Source organism: Podarcis filfolensis (genome assembly GCF_964270895.1).
Source record: "Podarcis filfolensis genome assembly, chromosome: 15".
Classification (NCBI taxonomy): Eukaryota; Metazoa; Chordata; class Lepidosauria; order Squamata; family Lacertidae; genus Podarcis; species Podarcis filfolensis.
Genome location: NC_139618.1, coordinates 38006852 through 38031545, shown reverse-complemented (window position 1 = coordinate 38031545; position 24694 = coordinate 38006852). Strand labels below are relative to the sequence as shown.

Below are 24694 nucleotides of genomic sequence, written 5' to 3'. Positions count from 1 at the left end.
CAACCCAAAATTTATTTCTTTTCCACTTTACATCAAGTGATACCGTTTATTTTTTTGTAAAAACAAAACAAAAAACAAAAAAAACCCAATATATACAATGTCTTTCAAGGTTCCCAAGGTGGACTGCGCCTCCCGTCAACTTCTGTTTCTACATGGTAGAGGACATCTGCCAGTGTGTGTTCCACCACAGCGACCCAGCCCATGTCACTGATCTGTGGAGAAGGAAGGGGGGTGGGAGGGAGAGAAGAAGTCAGCTATCTCAGGGAACCTGTCTTGTTGCATTACAACTCCAACCATCCCTGACCATTAGCCATGCTGGCTGAAACTTGATGGAAGTTGAAATCAAATGTCTGGAGGGCCACAGCTTCCCCACCCATAGTTTATTTTGAACTTTTAAATTCTGCCTTCCCGTTAATTAAGCATCTAATGCGGCCTGCACATCAACAACATCTAATTAACCAAACGTTCTGGTGAAAGTGAAACTACAGATGATAAAAAAGCAGCAGCAGAAGACCGATGGGTCATCCATTTCCAGTGCTATTTAGTATCTGTATGAAGGCACTAGAAGTGATCAGCAGGAGAACTGGGGCAAAGGACCATCTGGTGACTATCAGCTCTATTTTTCTGCCGCAGTATCTCTATCCGAATTGGCCCTGAACCAGGGTCTAGATGCAGAAATTGGCTGGGAGAGGGCAAATAAATTTGAGTTTGGAGGCCAGGAAAACGGAGGCTCTGTGGGCAAGTGGCTCCCACGACTGAGAAACAGGTGCGTTGCAATGGGGATTGGAAAGAGTAATGGAGGTGAGTAGTATTTTGGCCTGCATGCTCCAGGTTTCTGTATCAGGTGCAAAGAACATGTGGTCCTGCAGATCTTGTGACTTCCATCATTTCTTGATGAATGGGTTATGCTGGCAGCAGCTGATGGGAGGGCCTGTTGCACACCTACCCTGGCAAAGCCCAAACTTTTTTCCCTGCCAGGTGGTAACTGAAATGGGATTCTTAAAACAATCGGAATCCAATGAGTGTTCCTCTAAAACAGGGGTGGCCAACTCCCGAGAGACTGCGATTTACTTTCAGAATTAAAATCTGGTGATGATCTACCCCTGTTTTTTTGGTTCAGGTCAAAGTTGTTAAGCTGAGGAAAGGGAGCCAGAGATCGACGCACGATCTACCAAAACCTTGCAGGGATCTACCAGTAGATTCCGCTTGACCTGTTGGACATCCCTGCTCAAAAACAAGCATTGAGAATCCAGATATTTCTAGACTCCCAACTCCCATTGGCCAGAACAGTTGAGGACAGTGAGAGCTGAGGTCTAGCAACACAAGGAGGGACCTAACCCTACAATGAAAACTGCCTGTCACAAACACATACTCTTTGGGGTCAAGGGAAGAGCTGACCTGGAGTGTAACACCTAATCTGTACTTCTTTTAAGGTGGCAATTCAATCATAATCCAGAGCTAATTTTGCTCAGTGTTTCTGAAGTGCAATGCAGTACGCATTGTATCCAACTAGCATTTACTCGGAGCAAAACTCACTGAAATGAATAGGCCTACCTTAGCCATACATTTCCATGGGTCTACTCTGAGCATGACTGCATCTTTATGTACATACAGGAATTCTGCATGGCTGAGTGAGTTATTGTCTACAGAATCTGGCAACTGCCACAAGTCCTTGGAATCGAGCTCCAAATTACAAATGCTTAGGAACACGACATGGTGTGGGATATTGTTTCTTTACCACACATTCCTTCCTTCATCCCTGTAGCTCTACATCCTTGGTCTAATTCACATATTTTACTCCTACTGTTAAAATTTAGGTTTCTGGGTCAGTGAATCTGGGGATATTTTTTTTGAACACACAGAATCTTAGACTCTCAACACACAAAGACTTGAAGTTTCCATTGCCCAAGAAAGTCACATGTCAAAATCATTCTCATTGTCCTACTTACTGGACGGTAACTGATATCTCTTGGTGGATATTTGAAGTAGGGTCCAAAGTTTATAGAAACCTATAAAAGGAAAAGGATCTATTAGTGCTATGAAAGACACCCAGTTGATAAGGATACTTTATAGAAATTTTAACAGGCTCGGTGAGTCTGGGTAACTGCTAGTAAAATAAGAAAATGAAGAATGGGGGCGGGGAGCGCAAGTAGACAATTAAGCACAATTTAAATACCTCCTTTAGGGATGCTGAAGGGAAAAAACTAATTGAGTACCAGTGCTAGTCTGGAAGCCATAAAGTGACAAAGATCTCCATGCAGGCCAGAGAGCAGGCTGGTAGAGGAACAGGGCCTTCCCACTGGCGTAGAAACCAAACGGGCAGCCAGAGGAGAGAGTATCCCGGGGCCAGGCCCCTTAGCCCTTGGCACTGGTGTAAACAGGTGGTGAGGAAGAGAGACCAGGGAAAATCTGGCACCTGCACATTAGCACCTGGACCTGTCAACTGTGAAAAGCTGGAAACACCTGCTTACCCCAAGCACACAGCTAACGTTCATGCCAGTGTGCGCCTGGTTTTTGTTAAGGATCCAGACGACAATCTTTGTTTCAAATCCAAGAGTTATCAGATGAACTCATGATCAGCCTCCCACTGGTACATACCGTGCAGCCTTTATACAGAGAGACGGCAGGGAAATAAACACCTTCAAAAATATCTTTGTAGGCAACTCCTTGGCTGGCACCATTTTTATAGAAGATTATCTGAAAAGAGACAGACAGGGATCACACGAGGAGGCTTGCAGTTCTCCTTTATTGGACAGGGCTTGCATGCAGGCTTCTCCTTCCAAACGCCAACTTACTTGGCTTCCGTGAGCTTGTTTTAAACTCTTCTCAGCTTTATCCACAAAGTCCTTCTCTTCGAAGTACAAGTAGCTTTTGAACTTGATCAAAGCCTAAGAAGGTAAGCAGTGGAGTAGGACAAAACCTAGTCAAGGCACAAAAACGCAACTAAAATAGTGAAGCACAAACACTGGCTATTGAGGCAGAAAACCTCCACGCTTGCCAAATCGTGTGTGGAACTCTAGGCACTTCAGTGAGATGGTCCTTGAGACTCGGAGGCTGAGGTGGTAACACCAGGAATGCACAATGGGACTGTGAGAAAAGCAAGGCAAGGCAAAAACGAGAAGTGTGTGTACTTGAATAGATGGACCACCAAAAAATGCTACCTTCTGCACCTTTCCCATTCAGCCTTTTTGCCATGAAGCAGAAGGACTGGAACTACCTAGTCCAAATATGTATTAGAGCTTAGTATGAGACCCGAGGAGTCTACTATAATAGTTTATTATAGCATATGTATTCTCAGGACAGATCACACAGTGATCAAGGTCAAAGCTTGGCTCAAGTCTCCCCTTTAAAAGAGCACACCCCTTCCTTACCTTATCTTTGTAAGTATCTGGTAGCGATTTGGCAGTTTCGGTTTCATCTGGAAGGCTGATATAAAAACCAAGCACGTCTCCCTGGCCGTAGCTTGAGGAATAATGTTTACCAATTGACTGGTGGAACTTGGTGCCTTTCTTGCTGCGCCAGGAGTAACTAAACTTGTCGTAGCCAAGGGGAGCCTGAAGGTTTCCTGCAGAAAACCGGAGGTTCACAATAAGGTACCTGCCTGGACTTACATGCTATCTATAGATAGTCAGAGGTCTCCTGGGAAGGGGGAGAAGGAATGAGGACAAAAGTTTATCGCCAATTTCTACCTGGGTGGGGAGGTGGCGGTGCTGGCCCAGATTTCCTTGCCTGCAGTGATGTACCATGGCAGCCCTGCTGTGAGGGCAAGCAAGCAGGAAGAGTCATGCCTCAGTCCCCCAAGGACTGCCATTGTGTTAGCTGCGCTGATGCAACAGCCCTTTGGAGATCCTAGAATGGATCTCACAGCAAGGCTTGAAGGCGTATGATGCAGCAACCTTACTCAGCAGGCCTGGTAAGCGCCAAGATGGGAGATCATCTGGGAACCTTAAGCACATTGCCTTGAGTGCTCACTGGAAGAACAGATCGTGAAGCTGAGGCTCCAATACTTTGGCCACCTCAAGAGAAGAAAAGACTCCCTGGAAAAGACCCTGATGTTGGGAAAGATTGAGGGCACAAGGAGAAGGGGACGACAGAGGACGAGATGGCTGGACAGTGTTCTCGAAGCTACCAGCATGAGTTTGACCAAACTGCGGGAGGCAGTGGAAGACAGGAGTGCCTGGTGTGCTCTGGTCCATGGGGTCACAAAGAGTCGGACACGACTAAACGACTAAACAACAACAACAAAGCACATTGCCTTGGAGTTTTATGATGAGAGAAAGGCCAGGTACTAAATGTCAGTAAATAAAGCGCAGGGCCGGCGGGCTTACCTAGCGGCTGAGACCAACCAAGTCTGGCAGCTGTTTCAGGAGGCATCTCATCCACAGAGATCTCAAAGTACCAGGCTCCTTTCCGCACCCCATGTGAGGCTCGTACCATGGAGTAGCCTTTTTCTCCTATGACTGTCAATCTGTCATCTGAGATCTTCAATTGGGGAGCTGCAGTTGTTGTAAATAATTAATAATAATAATAAATTATTTGTACCCCACCCATCTGACTGGGTTGCCCCTGCCACTTGGGCGACTTCCAACATTTATAAAAACATAATAAAACATTACACATTAAAAAGCTTCCCTATACAGGGCTGCCTTCAGATGTCTTTTAAAGGTTATAATCTCCTTGACATCTGATGGGAGGGCGTTCCACAGGGTGGGCACCACTACCGAGAAGGCCCTCTGCCTGGTTCCCTATATCTTCACTTTTTGGAGTTAGGGAGAGAGGAAGAATACTTAAAGGCTTCTGCGTGTTTAAATTATCAACTGTGAGCAAGTGAAGCAAGCACCAAGGACTGAAATGTTCTAAGATCTCTTCTGCATCATCATCATCATCATGATGTCTCAGTGCGGGTTACAACAATTATAAATTCAATATTAAACTCAGTGAAAACCAACTGCAGTCACAGGGGTAAGGTGGGTTCTGAAAACACAGGTCTCAAGTCTATTCATCAGAAATGATATAACGAAGGTGCCAGGCACACAATTCCTCAGGAGTTTCCACAGAAAATGCCATCTTCTGGGCCACAACAACCCCTTAATTTCTGAGGGTGGTGGAATTACCAATAAGGCCCCCTCTACTGATCTTAACACCTGAGAGGGTCTGTAGGAAAGGATGTTATCTTTCAGATATTTGGGGCCCAAGTCATTTAGGGCTTAAAACGCTGAAGAGAAATGGGTTATATGAGTTTCAAAAGGACCTCCTGTCAGTAATCTGTCTGCTGTATTTTGGACCAGTTCAAGTTTCTTCAAGGGCAGCTTTTAAAATTATGTGCAGAGCAAGGCTGTTTAAGGCCGCAGTCTTATCTGTGCAATTTGAGTCTATTCTTGTTGTTACATGCAGACGGGTAGGGAGGCTGCAGATACAGAGCTCAGCGCCCATTCCTCTGCACTGGGTAACAAACTAAACTGCAGCACACTGTAGACTGACGCTGTGGACTGAGATTTAAAGTAATGTTTGTGCACACAGACATCCCAGGGAGACCTTTGCCTCTGTTATAGGATGCCATTTTGAATCCTTCAGCTTCCTCTCAATGTGGGCCACACCACCTCTCCAGCTTGGATATTTGAAGCAGAAATAGCCAGGGGATGGGCACTGACTTGTGACACCCAGCGGAGTCAAGTTAGGCATGCTGCCGTTATCAACATCATCATTGTAAACGTCACACAGACGAGCATAGTATGTAAGTCTGAAAAGCCTCTATGCAGAACACTCTTCTCTTGGTAGCCTGAATCCTGTGGCAACACAGTGGTTAAGAAGCAGAAAATCTATTCCAGTTTTGCACCAGTGCTACATCTCCTGCAGCCTTGACCTGTAAGTGTGGGAAGAGCTCTATTCCGTACCTCGGTCATGCAGAGCCAGGAGGACTCGTTCGTACAGGCAGGCTCTGTAGAGATCTCCAGGAATAGGCTTGCCTGCCCAGCAGTCTAGCTCTAGCTTCTCTGGGTCAGGGGCATGAGGGTCAGGCTCAGCCAAAATGTAACGGTATCCATCTTTATTAAAGGGGTGTTCCAACGGGTACCCGTGGGGTGGAAGACGCTGGGCGGAGAACATAGGATCACTGGGAAATGGAGAAAGAGACATTGAAAGTCTATGGAAGCACAGCTGATGGGAGGTAAGAAAAAAAGTTGGTCATTCAACAACATTTCTCTTCCCCGAGTCCCTGCCCTGCTTTTGCTATTACTTATATAGATGTAAGCAGGAAGCGCCCCCCCCCCCAAGAGTGCATCATCAAGTATTTGGCTTTTCGTTTCAGAAGCATGCTCAACACTGTAGGATGCTTCCCCCCAAATTACCAAGCAAACACCTGCAGCAAAGGCAGGCACGAAACAGAGCATATCAAACCCCAAAGATCACCTAAGAAAATATATACGACACTTTTAAATTTGCAGTGAATTGTACAATCTTTAGAATCACAGAATCTTACGAGCTGGAAGGGACCCCGAGGGTCATCTAGTCCAGCCCACTGCAATGCAGGAATCTCAGCTAAAGCATCCATGACAGACGGCCATCCAAGTTCTGTTTAAAAAACTCCAAGGAAGGAGAGACCACCACCAGGCCCTGGAGATCTGAATACATTTAAAGTAGCTAGGTGTTTCCTTACTACCTCTCTTCCTATCTTGGGCTGCAGCTCCTTCCTTGCATCATTTATTGTGTTATCACCAGGTTGGGCATTGCTTTCCTTTTGGGTGAGGACAGAGGCAAAGTAGGTGTTGAGTAGTTCTGCCATTTCTCTGTCACCCAATAACAGCTGTGGGGCCACCACTGAGAGGGCCATTTCTTGTGGGCTTGCCAACTCAATTTATTTTACCAGTGGGCATACAAAGAACCTTGGGGCAGATATTAGATCATAGGTAAAGGTAAAGGTACCCCTGCCCGTACGGGCCAGTCTTGACAGACTCTAGGGTTGTGCGCTCATCTCACTCTATAGGCCAGGAGCCAGCGCTGTCCGCAGACACTTCCGGGTCACGTGGCCAGCGTGACAAGCTGCATCTGGTGAGCCAGCGCAGCACACGGAACACCGTTTACCTTCCCGCTGGTAAGCGGTCCCTATTTATCTACTTGCACCCGGGGGTGCTTTCGAACTGCTAGGTCGGCAGGCCCTGAGACCGAACGACGGGAGCGCACCCTGCCGCGGGGATTCGACCATGCGATCGGCAAGTCCTAGGCGCTGAGGTTTAACCCAGATCATAGGCAGTGCCAAATCGTGGCAGATGGTCTTTATGGGAATCTGGCCTTATCACAGTCCAACTGGTTCAAAAGTAGTGTCACATGTTCAATCTACTGGCTGCTACTAGCATCTAAAGGTAAAGGTAAAGGACCCCTGACAGTTAAGTCCAGTCGTGAACGACTCTGGGGTTGCGGCACTCAGGTCATGTGGCCAGCATGACTAAGCCGCTTCTGGCGAAACCAAAGCAGTGCACGGAAACACCGTTTACCTTCCTGCCGGAGCGGTACCTATTTATCTACTTGCACTTTGACGTGCTTTCGAACTGCTAGGTTGGCAAGAGCATGGACCGAGCAACGGGAGCTCACTCCGTCGCGGGGATTCGAACCGCCGACCTTCCGATTGACAAGCCCTAGGCTCAGTGGTTTAGACCACAGCGCCACCCGCGTCCCTGCTACTAGCATTTTGCGGCTGCATTTTGCACCAGCTAGAATGCCTGGCATTTCTTTTATCACAGACTTTCCCCTATTTTCTACTGTTTAAACTGAACCATCTTGTGTAGTTTAGCACAAAAGTAATATACAACAGTAGTCAATAAATTATTTAAAAAGGTTACCATGCGGACAAGTTATTCCCTTTCCCTGATTATCTGCATACTAAAGACAATCTCCTTCCTTCTTACCTCCTGGTTTTCTTGGTTGCACCTGTAGTCCCTCCATCTTGCTGCTTGCGTTTGGCTCCTCTTCCTTTCCCACTAGTTCCTGCCACAATACCCCCTTGGGGAAGAAAATGCCACACACATGTCTGTCATTTGAAGATACAACTCAAAGAGAAAGAGACAGAGAATGAATCAATTCAGCATTCCCTGGATGCGTTTGAATCTCAACAAAACCAGACATTTTTCAAGCAGAAGCAGAATTTTCATATCTAAAACTGTTTACATTTTGTTTGCTTCTTGGACTTTACTAAGTATAGCATCAATCAAAGCGGCATTTTGACTAAGACAGAAGAACCTTAACACATTAAGTGTCACCAGGCACGTATTAATTTAAAAGCCAGTCATTGTCATCCCTTTCATGGAGATTCGAAACACATAAAATGAAAAAGGGAATTGAGTCAGTAAGGGAAGAGGAGGAGGAATAAATAAGCTACAATCAGATTGTCATTCATTTCAACACTACACAAAATCAGTGCTCAAATCATGGGGAGAAAAAGTCAGGGGATCCTTAATGAAACCCACAACCCTTACACCATGACGCCTTCCAGGTTTTGACAAAAAAGCCTTCCCATGACCTGGGCAATCTTCTAAAAATAATTACTATGGGGACCAACACAAAAGGTAAGATGGCCACCCGCTCAAGTCCCCCTGTAATTTGAGCACTGCACAAAATAGTTAAGATACACTTGGACACACAATCTCCGCATCAACTATAAGCATCCGCCACTCAAAGACAGCAAACTAGAAAAACCAAAAGCACAAGATGTTTCTCTGCAGTGTTAGAAACCGATCGTTGGTGGTACCAACAGCATGATAGTCCATGCGACTCTCCCCCCGCCCCTTCTTGTGCTTGTTTATCCAAGGGCCTTGCAGGTATGTATGCACCTGTGTGTGTGCCAGTGAAACGACAGCATCTACTTTGTGGGGGAAGCATTTGCAGCAATATTGGAGATGGCGGGCTCAGACCATTTAGGACTTGGAGAAAGTATAAACAGCTGTATACACTACAAAAAGCTGCTAGCAAACTGAAAGGTGCCAAAGAAGATTGCCAAAGGAATCATACTAAAAACCATTTAACTGTTGATTACCTGTACCATAACATATTTTGGGGTGGTTTTTATGAGAAATGAGACAGAACCCATGTCCCTCTATGTGAGGCTACAAAGCCTGTGTGCTCCCAAAAGCGTGACTCAAAAAGTACATGAGTACACGACAGTAGTCCGGAAGGAGCTCAATCACAAGGCCAGGCCTGGACAACATAACAACCAAATGTTGGCTTAGCTCAGTGAAGATGCAAAAAGCAGCTAATGTGCTCCTCTCTGAGACCCTGCAAGTTTGTGACGTGGGAATCAAGCCATCAGCTTCCAAACTCGTCACAATCGTGACACTTATTGCATCACATGGAGGAAATTCAGTCTTGCCACAAGCATGTGACTGTCTCTTTTAATACCAGTTTTGTACTGAGCCACTGGAATGGAAGAAGTGACTGCTCAAGGTTTTTTTCCCCCATGCTTATGTTCAGAGGGCAATTCCAATTCACTTTAGATGACTCTGAGTGTTGAACTGTTCTGGATTCATTTGAAGGGATGTGCACAAAATATGAGCATCAACAGTAGACGTCTCCATTATGTACGCTCCCTGCTCCTGATGAACCCAGAGCTAAAAGTTTTTTGTACTGCAGACAACCACCTTCAAACAGTAGCATAAGTTGCCATAACTACAAGTGTAGCAAGCTTTGAAATCAGTATTTCTCTAGAAAGGAAAGAAAATGCGGCCTTTGAAGGTTGTATTATATTTTGCACAACCATGACTCAAAATGCTTATTCTAGCTTTCTAAATTTGGGTAAAAAATCAAAACACAGACCTTCCACTTTCTAACTATACAGTGCCCCTTCTCGGTGTGAAACCAGGGAACCAGTTCTCTCTCGGCACGGCAGAATGGGAACCTCTTAGAAAGGTAACTATCCAGCATATGACTGGCTCCTATTCTAAAACCGTGAAAACAGCTTTCATTTAAAAAAACCCAAACTGGACTTTGGAATCAACATCAGGTTTGTACTCCAGCCTTCCTTCAATGAGCTCTGAGCAAGAAACACTGGGGGTATGAATTTTAGCCTCAAAACAATCCTGAGGAATAGGCTAGGCTGAGAAATTGGGACTTGTCACACGGAGCAGTGATTTCAGCCAAGGTGCCCTGAGCCTAAGAATAACAAACTCTTTCTCAGGACAACCTAGTTTACAGTGATTATAGCAAAGCTCATCAAATAAGTAAAGTAAAAACTGGTTGTCTGAATCCAAAAGTCAGTGTTAGCACAAACTTGGTTTTAGTTGTAATTGTTTTAACACCTCTAATTAGGCAGAAAACCAAAAGGTACAAATGTTCAAATCAATTTCTTAAAAGCCATTTCCCCCATGCATTTCTTATTTATTTATCCTTACAGCTCGATTGTTTCAGCTCAAAATGGGCATCAGCGTTTCCTTGCCCTGAAACAACCCTGTAGGGAAGATTATCAGTATTCCTATTTTACAGTTGCTGAGGCTGAAGAGCCAGGGACATCTCAAGGCCTCCCAACAGAGGCCAAGCGAGCAGAATAAAATAAACTTGAAGAAAATGTAGTTTAAGTGACGAGTGAAAGGCAGAATGTGACCTTTAAAGCTTTTGATGCTTCACGTTAATGTGTAATTTGATGTGCCCTTTTAACGGTTACTCCCATAAATGTATATGACAGCCTTGGGATTAATTATTTTTAGCATGTAAAATGATTGGCAAACAAGAAAGGAAGGAGGAGAGAAAGAAAAGATTTTGTGAACCACAATACTTAAGTTTTAAGAAGCTGAAAAGTAAATATTCACCTCCCAAAGAGGCTCCACCTGAAAGAACAGAAGTTGCACCATGTAGTTGTCAAGTTTTAATGAGAGAAAAAAGAAAACACCACAGCATGAAATGGAGATAAAAACACTTCTATTAGCCCTGCACATTACCAGTCTGCAAAAGTTATTTGCCTGATTTTTATTTCCCCCCTGCTAAGTTCTACCAAGTGAGCTGATAGAGGAAGGAGGCACCTCTGCACCGTGAACCTCTTTGGTTTCTCTGCTGGCAACAAATGAAAAGGTTCACTTTCCCTCTGTGGCCAGTATGGAAATGCAGCAAACCCACAGGCAACAGACAAGAAGTCAAGTGACTCCTCCCTCTTCCAGCAGCCCACCCACTCGCTCGCACAGAATTCCGGCTATGGTGACCAGGCAAGTTGCTAAGTATCAGAAAAAGACACCCATCTATATCGAAGATCCTGAACAAGATCTGCAGTACTTTAGGCTCAGCTTACATGAAGCACAATCCTCTGGAAAGTTTGCCTGCACAGCCTGCTCTGCTAAGGAAAAATAGGGATTTGGGTGCAGTTTAAAACTGCCTGCACAGTCAGTTTTGGGTTTTGGGAAAGCCATTCCTTCAGGATCAATGGGAGATGTGCAAGAGCACAACCATGCTAATTTTTTAAAGGAAAATCCAGATCCAAGTTGAGAAATTTCTAGCTTTCAGCATTTACAAATTCTTGAAAACATAGCTGCATGCAGTGAAATACAACCACAGATTCATTTTGCTAAATTCTGGGGGGCCAACTGGTCAAATTTAATATTCTAAGGGTATCTCTCAGTTAGTAAGACTTCTAGGGTATCTCAAGATTAAGCTAGTTATGGCTGCAATCCCCTGGACACTACTGGAGAGTCAGCCCCATTGAATATAGTGGCCCTTCCAAGGAAACATGCACAGGAATGCCATGTAAAGGCGATGCCATTTGAGCAATGAAGAAGCTGTTAGGGCTTGAGAATTTAAAATGTGCCATTCAGATTTCCCCACTTGGAAAAGAAAAGGAACTTGCCATTCAGACTTCCGGTGGTAGATACAGCACTGCTCTGTTTCTGGTTATCATACGCAGGGCCAATATTAGCAAGATCCTAAAGAAGGAAAAATCAAATACACACCATTAAATGTTACACGCCTTGGGCTGTTTGGATCAAATCTCACTGCTCAAGATCTGAGCATTTTGAAGATAAAGCAGGTCTTTTACAGCACAATCCCACCAAGCGTATTGACTCTGAAGGAAATCCCACTGTATTCAATGGAGTTATTCCCAGGTTAAGTATGTTTAGGACTGAAGTTGTGCCAAGTAAATTTGTTAAATGTAACAATACAAATGATTTCTGTCCAACAAAGGGCCTCATCTCCCCAAGTGTCCAAGATCCTGTTGTTCAATAGATCATTAAAGCAACCTGCTCAAAAGCTTTGACAAATAATAATTCAGCAATATTTTGAAATGATCAAGTAACTGAGATAGCAAACATCACTATCCTGAAACTGCAGAGCTGAAGGGGGGCCAATGCTGACCTCTGTCACCAGGCAGAAGCCTAGGGCCACTGAGAAGCTGCCTCTCAAGAATATCATCATGGCAAGGGGGTGGGGAGCAACCTGGCCGTATCTCTCAACCAAGGAAAGGCACAGCTGCTCTAAGACTCACTTTCTTCTTCCCTCCACAACCGTTTTTCCTTTCATCTTGTATCAGTTGGATTATCACTCTGTGCACAGGGACTATTTTTTGAGCACTTAAAAAATCTTAGGATACAGCAAGCCCACAACTTGAGCACATTTAACATGCATGCATTCAGTTTTATGAACTTGGCCAAAAAAAATTCACAAAATTTAAGAAGGGGCAGAAAGGGGCCATGTGTCTGGGACTCTGGCAATCCCACTTGCCAGTGTATTTTGACTATACATGATTCTGGCTTTAGGCACAATTCCCATAACATAACCCCCAGATAAGTTGCAGGCATACTGTGCTTTAAAAATGCATAAACCTTACTCACTTTATTCCCATGACATACCTGGTCTAAGAGTCCAAATTTGGGGTAATCTTCCTCTGGATCTTTGCTTCCTGGGTCTGGATGCTCTTTCACCAAAAACACGTCCCTTTCTTTACACTAGAGTAGAACATTCAAACAAAATCATGTGCTAATGGCATAGTCAAAAGTACCTGGGATGTTATGTAGTGGGGGTTTTCCTGCCATAAAGACAGGCACTTATGGTGGCTGAGATAAAATAGAGGCCGACTGAGGATTTTATTTAAAAAAATTAAAGGGTACAGTAATGTAACAGGTATATTTTCAAACCAAAAAAAAATAAAAAATCAGCTCCTTAACCAAGCTTTAATAAAAAGAAATTTGCAATTTTGTTATGTCCCACTTCATACATATGTTTGAAGTACGCTTCTGAGCACAATTCAAAGTGTTCTTGCTGAACTTTAAAGCCTAAACTGTCTTGGCCCAGTATACCTGAAGGAGCATCTCCACCCCCGTCATTCAGCCCTGACACTGAGGTCCGGTTCTGAGGGCCTTCTGACGGTTCCCTCACTGCGAGAAGTGAGGTTACAGGGAACAAGGCGGAGGGCCTTCTCGGTAATGGCGCCCGCCCTATGGAACGCCCTCCCATCAGATGTCAAAGAGATAAACAACTACCAGACTTTTAGAAGACATCTGAAGGCAGCCCTGTTTAGGGAAGTTCTTAATGTTTGATGTTTTATTGTGTTTTTAATTTTCTGTTGGGAGCAGGACTGTAGCTAGGGCATGGTGAGGTGGGCCCCTGCCAGGGGCGCAGGTGATGGGTGTGTGTGCGCAAAATCTGCTAAAAATATGTCCATAAATATAAATATTGATTATTGCCTCATAAGAAATGGTTTTAAATAGACGGTGAATTGAATGGGTGGAGCGGCGGGTTGGAGGAGAGGTGGAAAGAAGAGCTAATTTGTCCATGGCTAGGAGGTGCAATCTGGACAGTTCTGCCAGAGGTGCAAAATCACCTAGCTACGGCTCTGGTTGGGAGCCGCCCAGAGTGGCTGGAGAAACCCAGCCTGATGGGTGGGGTATTAATTATCATCATCATCATCATCATCATCATGACTCACCATTGTTTTTACAATATTATTCGGCCAAGTCATCTTCCCTGGTCTTTGTCGTGTCGTCATACACTCCCAATACTTATCAATGAATGGTATAATATCCTGTTTGAAATCAAAGGCAAAAAAGGCAGAGTATTTTATTAAACAGATAAAATGGGGCTTTGGGGAGAAACTTGGTCATCTATACCAGTGGTTCCCAATCAGCAAAGTGCTGCGGACCCCGTTTTTCAGAAGTCAAGCCATGGACCTCCTACTTTGGAAAATTCTGATATCTCTATGGTAGTTTTTGTTATGTGACTGGTGCCGCAGACCCCATGGGTGGGTTACACAGACCACCATTTGGGAATCACCAATCTACATGATTATCTACTTATTTCTAGCATTTAAGCTACTGGACAAAATATATTAGCGGGCAAAGTCTAAAGAACATGAACTAAATTCACCAAGGTACAGTTCCATGAAAACTTACTGCAGTGTGCATAACTTGCAGGGCATAATCTGTGTTTTCCAACGCAAAAAGCACATTACTGATGAAGGCACAGTTAAGAACCAAGGCCTTTGACAGTTTCCACGAACTAAAATAATGGAGATAATTTGAGGCTCTCTGTGAGGATAGCAAACGTACATACCAAATACAGTGGAACCTCGGTTTTCAAACATCTTGGCTGCCAAACGTTTCAGAAGCCGAACGCTAAAAACCCGGAAGTGAATGCTTCCTTTTTCGAATGCACCTCGGAAATCAAATGGCTTCTGAGGCATGTTTCTCATCCCCCCCCCCATTTAATTTGCCAGCAGCCCTTTGATCCTCAGTTTTCGAACGTTTCGGAGGTCAAATGGTCTTCCGGAATGGATAATGTTCAAAAACCGAGGTTCCACTGTACAAGGATACGGTTTAGTTTTCACTGATATGGCACCCCTGTTTTGAACTGTACCATTTCATATGGAAGATAAGGGCTTGCATAACCGTCCTCCACAGGCAAAAATTCCCTCTGGTATCTGCGAGATGAGTTCTATCTTAGCTGTCTCCTAAATTCTTCCACGTGCTTCAAAGCATACAGAATGCCAAGAGCTACAACTGTGACAATTAACCCCTACCTTATCTTTTGAAAACATTGTTTTCGGGTGTTCATCTTGGGTCCTCGATTGCCAGGTTAAGTTTGCCAGCGCACTAAGACACATTTCCTTCAGATCTTCAGGGAAAGAACAGATACAGAAATGAAGCAGGCTATCTTTGGCTGCCCTGCACAAGCAAAACATACTACTATTATGGAAGCATCAGGTGATGAAAAGGCTTTTGGTGAATTGGGAAAGATGTAGAGAGCTGGTGAAATAGTTTGACAGGAAAGGAGCAACTGGGTGGGCTACACATCTTATAGCTCTGGAATTTCTTCCAAATGCAGCAACTACAATGCTGGGTCAGATGAGAAACGCTTCAAGCTCTCTTTGCTTTTGGCAATTAGCTCGATGTCTCCCAGAATGTCACACAAAACTCACAATGGAAGATTCGAAATTGTTCAAAATGGCATAAAGGCCATGGCTCATTTGGCTCTTCCTGTGAACAATTTTTATATAAAATCAACAAGGAGAGAAAAGGTAACCAAAACACTCAATATTTAAGTGAAATCAGAGTTTCTAGTGGTACAGCTTTAGACGAATTTGGAAACTTGTTTTATCTGGTCCCAAATGAAAGCATGAGGCATTTTAGAATCTGCTGCATTTGGTAGAGACTTCAAGGTAGCATATTAGAATTGGGTTATCAGCAGCTTTTGGCAACATGGTCTTTGATTCATATCATAAAACCTTTCATCCTGGTTAACTGAAATCATCTCTAGCCAAGGATTTTTGAGATTCAACAGGTTAGCATTCTGCCATGAAAGAGGATATTCTCACAGTTATATTGAAGACTGTCATATACATAATGAGAAAAGGTGAAATCATGATAATCCCACCTTTTGAAGGTTATAGATTTAGAAGTATAGGAACAAATAAAAGACAAGACATTTTCCCCTTGCTTGCTTGCTTACTTGCTTGTTTTCTTAAGAAGTATGTGTTCCCACTGTGATGACAAATATTGCAATGGAAACTGTAGTTCGTCATAAAAGGCAGGCAGGCTCTGGAAAACAAAAATGCAGTGCTCCTTTTCTTACTTTAAAATAAGTAACGAGTACTGGCTTGTGACAGAAGAATAAAATCCCCATCAATTTTGTAGAATTAGAGCTAACAATACTAAAGAATTTAAGATGAAAAACTATCTTAAAGCCTCCCCACCCTATTTTTAACCACTCTTGAAGTTCGGGTTCTAGAGTGAGTTTGAAGTGTCTAGAGAGGCAGAACTAAGAAACAAAATATATCAAAATTTCACGCAACTTTTCCACAAAGACACTGAGATATAGCCTAATCTATGCATAATGCTCTTCAAATTATGACCCATATTCAACTTCTTCCCATTTTAGCCAAGTAATCCCACCCCCAGATTCTTCTAAAAACAGCAACTAAGGAAGCCATCACAAAAGGTGAATAGGCTGACTGCCCCCACCCCAACCTCCTTGTAGGTCAAGCACTGATCTACAATCTACTTAAGATAATGTACCTGCATTTAAATATTCCAGATATTGGGGAAAGGCAGTAGCTCAGTGACAGGCTCTGTTTCACGTGAGGAAGACCCCGGTTTCAGTCCCCGGTAACTCCTGACATAGCCCCAAACTAAAACCCTGGAGTGTTGCTACCCAGTATAGTCCATACTAAGCAAGTGGGCCAGCGGTATAAACACAGCTTCCTGTGTTCCAGGTCTAAGCAAGTGCCTAGTCTCAATGCAGCAAAGAATTCCCACCTCAACCCCACAAGAGAGACTGTACCTTGGGGGTTGCTATCTTGCAACACAGCCTGCAGGCTGGCTCACTTGCTTGAGCCACCTGAAGCCCCTGCTTGGTTAACATCATTTTTGGTGCATGAAAGTTGCTGTGTTGCAGTGCAAAGTTGGAAAAGAATGGCTTCAAATGATGGAGTTGGAAGATACTAACTTTGTGGGACCAATCTTTCCATTTCAGATCAAGTGAGCCGAGTAGATGGCCTACAAACCACAGCTTTAAGACCAGTTCATTAAAATTCACATAGCTACAAAAATATTTTTCAAGCCCTACTTTGTTTACTGACTCCATGGAATGTTGCAATTCAGCTCAACCTCTTTGGATCCTTTTATTTAGAATGAGCCAGCAAAATAGCCTTTGCTCGCTCAGTTTAAGCCAAGGTTGTCAGCATTTCAGGGAAATACCAGCAAGCAAATAGAAATTCAACTTTTCATGGAATTACAAAAAATGTAAACATCCAGGACTGTAATTCATAAACAGTATACTCAGGATAACTGAAATAGATGGGTTTTCTCAAATTAAGTAGGTTAAGGACTGCAGCTCCACAGCGTTGTGTTTGGCACACTTTGTTTTATTATCACTTCACAGTTCTATGTGTGCTCGATGCTACACAAACACAGAGAAGCAAGGTCATTGCCACAGTTCATTATGCAGCAAGTTCATTAGGCAGCAGAATATTACTTAAAGAAATCATAAAACTAATGCCTATTTTACCCAGCAGTCCTATAAAATGTTTGCCGCTTCACAAATCACACGCCAGCTAAGATAAAACCGAGGTTTTAGCTTAAGGTTAAATTAACTGAAAATTTATAAAAGAGTGGATATTGTGTATTTCTTTCACAAGCTGAGAGTTGGAAGAATTCTTGGGGAAGCCTGCAGTTTAACCACTTGATATTTACTGGTACCATGAACTATTCAATAATGTTCAGCATGGACATCAAGAAAATGACATGCAAAACTCAACAAAACAGAATCAAAGTTTTGTCTAAGGGATTATTATTTCTGTGTAGAAAATCAGTTGCTACTGTGTTGTTGTTTCCTCCTTTTATTTTTTACAGTGGAAAAATCATTTATCATATATTAGTCTTTTGGTGGTTATGTTAAGAATACCTTGCTGCACACATATTCACAAAAAAGCTTTAAAGGCATATGGCAAGAGAGAGATTCAGAAATAGAATTTCTAAAGTCAGCATAACTCAGTGCATGACTACTTGGGAGAAGGATCAGTATTTTCAATGGAGCTTTCTCGCAGGTAGGTATAGGACTGAAGCCAATGAGCAGTATTCCATGCAGTACTATAATTGTTCCAAGATGGCGGCGCATTCATACGCTGCGGCTCTGAGCTCCCAATACTTCACCTACTCACGCACAAAACTGGTACTAAGAGAGCTGAGTGGGGGGTGCTCGTGTAATCTCACTGCATACAGGTTGTACAAGTGACAATAAAGTATTTCAATAATGAACATTCCATCTGCACAAGCACTGCAGCTTGCCAGACAAAACAATCTCCCCTCTCCCCCCCGCCATGCACTGTTCTGGGGGAGCTGCCCCAGAGCCAATTTTGGGGGGCATGAGAGCCATGGGGAAGCCCTCTGATGCAAGCGGAAGTCCTCACACAAGACCTGTGAGGTGAATCCTGCCCAATGCCTTAGGTAGCATTTTTCTTTATGGCTAGCAGTTTTATAAGCACGGCGTTGAGAGAAAAAACTAACACTGTGCTGTCATAGAAAATTAAAGCCCCCGTGAATTCAGTGGTGCTGACTTCCAAGTACCGTATTTTTCGCACCATAGGACGCACTTTTCCCCTCCTAAAAAGCAAGGGAAAATGTGTGTGCGTCCTATGGAGCGAATGCAGGGGGGAGGCAGGCGGGAAAAGCCCCCAAGAGCCGCACACAAGCTTCGTGCGCTCTTGCGGGCTTTTCCCCAGGAGGGAGAAGGGACTGACTGGCCGCATCAGTCCCTTCTCCCTCCTCGGGGAAAAGCCCCCAAGAGCGGCGCCCTCTTTAAAGGCTGCGTGGCTCCTGCGGGCTTTTCTACGAGGTGGGGGAATCCCCCCACCTCCCAGAAAAGCCAGGAGAAGCCACGCAGCCCCTTTAAAGAGCGTGTGGCTTCTGCGGGAGGTGGGGGAAGCTGCAGCAGATTCCCTCCTCCCGGGCTCCCTTTGAAGTGGCAATGTGGGAGGGGAGCAGCTTACACTCGTGTAAGCAGCTCCTCTCCCACTTTCCTGCTTCAAAGCAACTACGGAGAAGGGAAGGAAGGGGACCATGGATCCTCCGCTGCTGACCGCTGCAGCGGATTCCCTCCTCCGTGATTGCTTTGAAGCAGGAAAGTGGGAGGGGAGCAGCTTACACTTGTGTAAGCAGCTCCTCTCCTACTTTCCTGCTTCAAAGCAATCACGGAGGAGGGAAGGAAAGGGACCGTGGATCCTCCACTGCTTGCGGCTGCAGCGGATTCCCTCCTCCTGGGCTCCCTTTGAAGCAGCAAAGTGGGAGGGGAGCAGCTTACACTCGTGTAAGCAGCTCCTCTCCCACTTTCCTGCTTCAGAGGGAATCCACTGCAGTTGCGAGCAGAGGATCCATGGCTCCGCTTCCTTCCCTCGAAGCAGGGTGCGCGGGTGCAGGGGGAGAGAGGGCAGAAAATAGATGCCGGGCAGGAAGACACAACCACACTTTGCCCACTGGAAAGTCCACCTCAGCCTCCCCAGATTTCCACTGAGATGGCCAGGCTAATCTCGATGGCCATAAGTCAGGCTCAGCATTATTAACTGGACTTAGATAAGCCATGGTTCCCCTTCCTACCCTCCTCTGAGGCTCGATTTAAAGCAGCAACGCGGACAGGAGCCGCCCGCTTTGCTGCTTTAAATAGTTTAGTGCAACATTTGATTCAGAATATTTTTTTCCGCATTTTCCTCCTCTAAAAACTAGGTGCGCCCTATGGAGCGAAAAATACGGTAAATACATTTAGAAAATGATTAGGTAGCTGAGCTCATACCGCCCTCTTCTGGAATTACAAAACTTTTCATACAGAAATTGACAGAACATTTAGAAAGTTCTTTAAGATGTGTCTATTAGGAGGACCAAACTAGAATCCAAGGACAAACGGCAATCACGTGGCTCAAAAAGGAGGAAAAACTGCAAATACTACATACGTGGTATCAATGCCAAATGTTTCTGCCGTAAACCATTTGGTGCAAATTCCACACTGCAGCTCTATTTCTCCCAGCTGTCGTCCGTTCTCTTCATCTACTGAGCCGGTCTGATTATCCATAACTTCAGAACTGTCGCCAACACCCTCCTGTAACAACATCAGTGCAAGTGTACCAAAGGAAGAGCTAGGAAGAACATCTATTATGCTTCTATCCCACCCTTCCTCCATGGAACTTGAAGTGGTACACACAGCTCTTCCCCTGCTTTATATCCTCACAACAACCCTATGAGGTAGGTTGGGCTGAGAGATCCAAACTTATTTCATGAACTGTATGGCTGTGATTTCTACAGTCCTAGTCCAACACTAATGGACACATTTCAATGCCTTTTGCTAGGCTGGTTTTGCCAGAATGGAAGACACAAGTTATGACATTCATCTCATTTAAGAACAATTGCAACAAATGTGGGCTTTTTTAAACATTAGTTTTCCATGATACAGAAAGAGATCACTTCTACATCTTGGTACAATAAGCTTCCTTTTCCAAACTTTCAGAACCCTATAAAAGCTGCTGTTTTATGTATTAATTTGATCGTTTAAATTCTGGTTTTTAACAACTTTGTAACTGTAAAAATTAATTGTAAGTCACTAGAGACTGCCCTGTGTTAAGATGCAATTATTTAATTTTCTAGTCACATAAGTGTATAAATTGGATGGAAAACAAACAAACATAAAAAACTATAGTGAAGTAAGAGAAGAAAAGTTTGTGGGTAAACTTTGATCACTCCAACCCTACAGAGGCTCAGGAATTCACTTTGTCTAGGTTTGCATTAGCATGCCACATTGAAATAATTTTCCACCTTGGGATAGGAATACATGGATCCACTTTAGCCCACTATCCAGGAGCAGTAAAAGACAAAGATGTTGCACTTCATAGACAGGTGGCCAAATTTTACCTTAGGGTGTTGTTTTCAGAGTTAACAAACATTTTTTGGCAGATGGTTTTTAAAAACCAGTGCAAAGCATGTTACAATAGAAAGTGTTAGAAACCCCACCATGAACAGTGCATAATTCATCTGATTCATCTGTCCAGTGGTAAGCAATGTGGAATCTCAAACCCTCCCCCTGCCCCAGTATGCTGCTGTCCTTCAGGTTAAAAGGCAATCTGCCAATAAGTCAAAATTCTCACCTTTAAAACCTTCTCATCTTCTCCCATTCCTTTATAATAGCCATGTTGTTCCTTTGCAACACAACTCATCAGCAATCCCTAAGTAGCCTAAGCAGTGCATGAGATTTGTGCCATGAATATTTTGCTTTACTTTTGGAGAGCTGAAGAACATGCCTTCCCTTCCTTCACTGACTACAAAATAGTCTAGCAACAAACATGATGACGACTGGCGCTTTAATCATGCCAGGGGCTCCTTTAACAGGCTTTGTGGATGCATTACTGTTCTGTGGTGCCCAATATGACATCCAGGGACTGAAAGACTACCTCCAAATCCCCAAACAGTTCATTCACAGGGCACATAGCTCTCCCCATGCATGTGGTATCCCAGCAGAGAAGACCCAGTTCACGTACCAGTGCATCCTTTCCACTGGAAGATTCCGTCTCCATGGTGGCGGTGACATCGGCCAGGGATGCATCCCCCCTGAAGGACACAGAAAGTCATCATCATGTTTTGTACACTTTTTAGGCATTATAGAATCACAGAGTTGTAAGGGACCTGGAGGGTCATCAGTCCAACTCCCTGCAATGCAGGAATCTCAACTAACGCATCCATAACAGGTAGCCACCCAACCTCTGCTTTAAAACCTCCAAGGAAGGTTGATATGCAGGACAGCTATGAAAAAGAATATACATTTAAAAAGCAAGGCACACACTAAAACCACTCTACTGTCCATTCAGCCAATCTGCATCATTCAAAACTGTGTAGTTAATCCATGGGTAGGCAAACGTAGGCCCAGGAGCCGGAGCCGGCCCAATCACCTTCTAAATCCAGCCCGCGGACGGTCCGGGAATCAGCGTGTTTTTTACATGAGTAGAATGTGTGCTTTTATTTAAAATGCATCTCTGGGTTATTTGTGGGGCATAGGAATTCATTCATTCCCCCCCCCCCCCAAATATAGTCCAGAACCCCCACAAGTTCTAGGCAACAGCCCCCTGCTGAAAAAGTTTGCTGACCCTATCTGACCTTAATCTATTGTTAACCAGAGATTAACCCTGACCTGACACAGGTCCACAAAGTGAAAAGGAGGCCTAAATGTAGAAGTGTGCCTTCATTCCTAGAACAGAAAGCTTCTTCAACAAAGTTTAAAAGAAAAGGAAAAGCTTGAGCTATCTCAAGTTTCTCTGTCATCAGGATCCTTCTCATACTCAGTAGTCAGATGCTTGTCCAGAGAGCACATTGAGATAGGAGTCTCACTCAGCTCTAGTACCTTGGTACAGTTTACTTGGCTGCCTCCTGAGCAAGTAAGCATACACAGGGGCCAGGATAGGAAAAAGGAAACTGCCTTATACCTTGTCAAACTATTTGTCCATCTGACCCAGCACTGCCCACCACGACTGGCAGAAGCTTGCTGCTAGAGTGTTAGGTGGAGGTCTTTCCCATCACCTATCAACTGAATTAGAGCCTGAACCTCAGATCTTTAGCATGCAAAACATGTGCTCTTCCACTGAAAAAAAATTGCCCATGCACATCAAATCTCTTGTCCTTGCTTCTGATCTAGGAAGGGAAATTGCACTCACAAACTTCCTTTTACACACGCATACTTGCTGAATCAGGCATGCACAACAGCATTACGTTTATGCCCTGTCTTTCTATCACGGCATTCAAGGCAGCATATATGTAGTGGAGAAAACAGGCTGTCATGCAGGGATGGCTGCTCCACTTGAAATCCTGCACCCTCCTGCACTAGGAGCCTTCAGGACAGAGCTAGTAATGGAAGAGGGTTTCTGATCTTCTGCGTTTAGGCATAAACATTTTTCTTTTGGGGGGGGGGAGAGACTGCTCACACTAAAGACCGGGTGGGGGAAAAAGGGAAGTATTTACCTGGGGTCAAAAAATGTTAGTGAAGGTGTCAGGTGGACTTCATTGGATAAAGCATTCCACATACAGGGAACCACAACTAAGAAGGCCCCCTGATTTGTCAACATCCTCCAAGCCTCCCTTACTAATTTTTATTAGTGTTACTCTACTACCGCTTTGTTTTCTACAAACTGCTTTAAGCGCAAAAGTATCTGTGGAAAATGTGAAATAAACTGGCTTACTATATGGTTCCTCACCCTGATTTTATTCTTACAACCCTGTGAGTTAGGCAACACAAGAGATAGTTATGTGACCCCCAAGTGGTTGCCATCCATCGTTCTGCCCAGACGCTGAGGTCCAGCGCCAAGGGCCTTCTGGTGGTTCCCTCATTGCGAGAAGCAAAGCTACAGGGAACCAGGCAGAGGGCCTTTTTGGTAGTGGCGCCCGCCCTGTGGAACATCCTCCCACCAGATGTCAATAAGATAAACAACTACCTGACATTTAGAAGACATCTGAGGCAGCCCTGTTCAGGGAAGTTTTTAATGTGTGACATTTTAATGTATTTTTAATCTTTGTTGGAAGCCGCCCAGAGTGGCTGGGGAAACCCAGCCAAATGGGCAGGGTACAAATAATAATAATAATAATAATAATAATTATTAATTATAGTAACCAACCCAATGTCCCCACCGAGCTCCACGGCAAGTGGGAATTTGCAGTTGGGTACCTCCTGCCCCACCCTGATGCTCCAGCCATTACATCACACTTGATTACGCTTGGAAACAAGTGGCCTTAGAATGAATCAGAACACAGGCCCACTTAGCTAAGATAACTTCTAAATCTAGAATGAATGGCTCTGGCTTTTTCGGGTTTCTGTGGAACGAACTTCCTCACCCATAGCTGGAGATTAACTTTACTGTTATTTCTCTGAACAGGGCCAAGAGAATGGCAGGGTGAGCACATGCCACATGGATGACAGAGCAAGCTCATTTCCCGCTGCTTCAGAGGGCAGGACCCGAACCGACAGATTCAAATTGCAAATAAGGAGATTCCAACCAGAACATTCTGACCATAGGAGATGCTCCATCAATGTGGAACCAACTCTCTAGGAGCGTGGCAGGCTCTCCTTCCCTGGAGGATTTTAAGCAAGAGGCTGGGCGACCATCTGTCCTGGATGCTTTTGTTAAGATTGCTGAATTGCAGGAGGGCTGGACTAGATGACCCCTGGGAGCCCCCTTCCGACCCTGCAATTGCATGGCTGAACTCTCTTGCTCAGGTACAGCCCCATTCCTAGGGCGGGGGGCGGGGGGAGGCAGTGCAGAAAGCTGGCGCCTGCAGGCAGCATGAACACCGGCTGGGAAGCAGCAATGGGGTTCTGGGTTCAAGAACAGCGCCTGCGAGAAAAGCACAGGGAGAATCGCTGCAAGGTTGGGGCGGGCAGAAAGGCGGACGCAGCTGATTGGGCAGGACGGCACTGCTCTGACCAATGAGAGGCAGGCCCGAGAGCCCCGACCAATAGGAGCAGGCGGCGGGAGCCGAGGCTCCCTAGCCAATAGCAGCGGCGGTGCCCGCTTTTCTCCCTCAGCCGTTATCGCCGGGCCTCACCCGGTCTCGGAGTCCCCTGTCCCCTGCTCCGCTGAGCCCGAGGCCTCCCCGGTCGTAGATTCCGGAGCCGCCGGAGGAGTAGCCTCTTCCTCTCCTCCCTCGTCCGGCGCTGGAGCCGCCGCTCCCGCCGCCGCCATCTTCCCGCTGGAAACAGGTTCTCGCGAGAACTC

At 44.8% G+C, this 24694-nt stretch overlaps 1 protein-coding gene across 2 annotated transcripts; it reads right to left on the bottom strand.

The window, feature by feature from the left end:
• Positions 1-10: 10 nt before the first annotated feature.
• Positions 11-24694, bottom strand: ASH2L (ASH2 like, histone lysine methyltransferase complex subunit). 2 transcript variants are annotated; one of them, XM_083588649.1, is made up of 17 exons: positions 24525-24693; positions 21476-21545; positions 19901-20046; positions 15910-15998; positions 14981-15075; positions 13892-13987; positions 12816-12911; positions 11816-11891; positions 10791-10808; positions 7902-7995; positions 5895-6112; positions 4329-4496; positions 3372-3565; positions 2796-2888; positions 2599-2697; positions 1950-2009; positions 11-212 (listed from the first exon to the last, which is right to left on the bottom strand). In XM_083588649.1, the coding sequence occupies exons 1-17, from the start codon at positions 24659-24661 to the stop codon at positions 105-107; spliced, it is 1857 nt and encodes a 618-aa protein (XP_083444775.1). In that variant the 5' UTR covers positions 24662-24693; the 3' UTR covers positions 11-104. The 2 variants fall into 2 exon arrangements, with proteins under 2 accessions (XP_083444775.1, XP_083444776.1); XM_083588650.1 differs by lacking the exon at positions 10791-10808 and having other exon boundaries at positions 24525-24694.

What these genes read in the sequence shown, in the direction of transcription:
- ASH2L (XM_083588649.1), bottom strand. Translation starts at nt 24,661, where the DNA reads ATGGCGGCGGCGGGAGCGGCGGCTCCAGCGCCGGACGAGGGAGGAGAG. An exon ending in CTTCTTAAGAAAACAAGCAA is followed by an intron (nt 15,076 to 15,909) that starts GTAAGCAAGCAA and finishes CTTTCCCTGAAG; the next exon opens with ATCTGAAGGAAATGTGTCTT. An exon ending in ATAATATTGTAAAAACAATG is followed by an intron (nt 12,912 to 13,891) that starts GTGAGTCATGAT and finishes GTTCTACTCTAG; the next exon opens with TGTAAAGAAAGGGACGTGTT.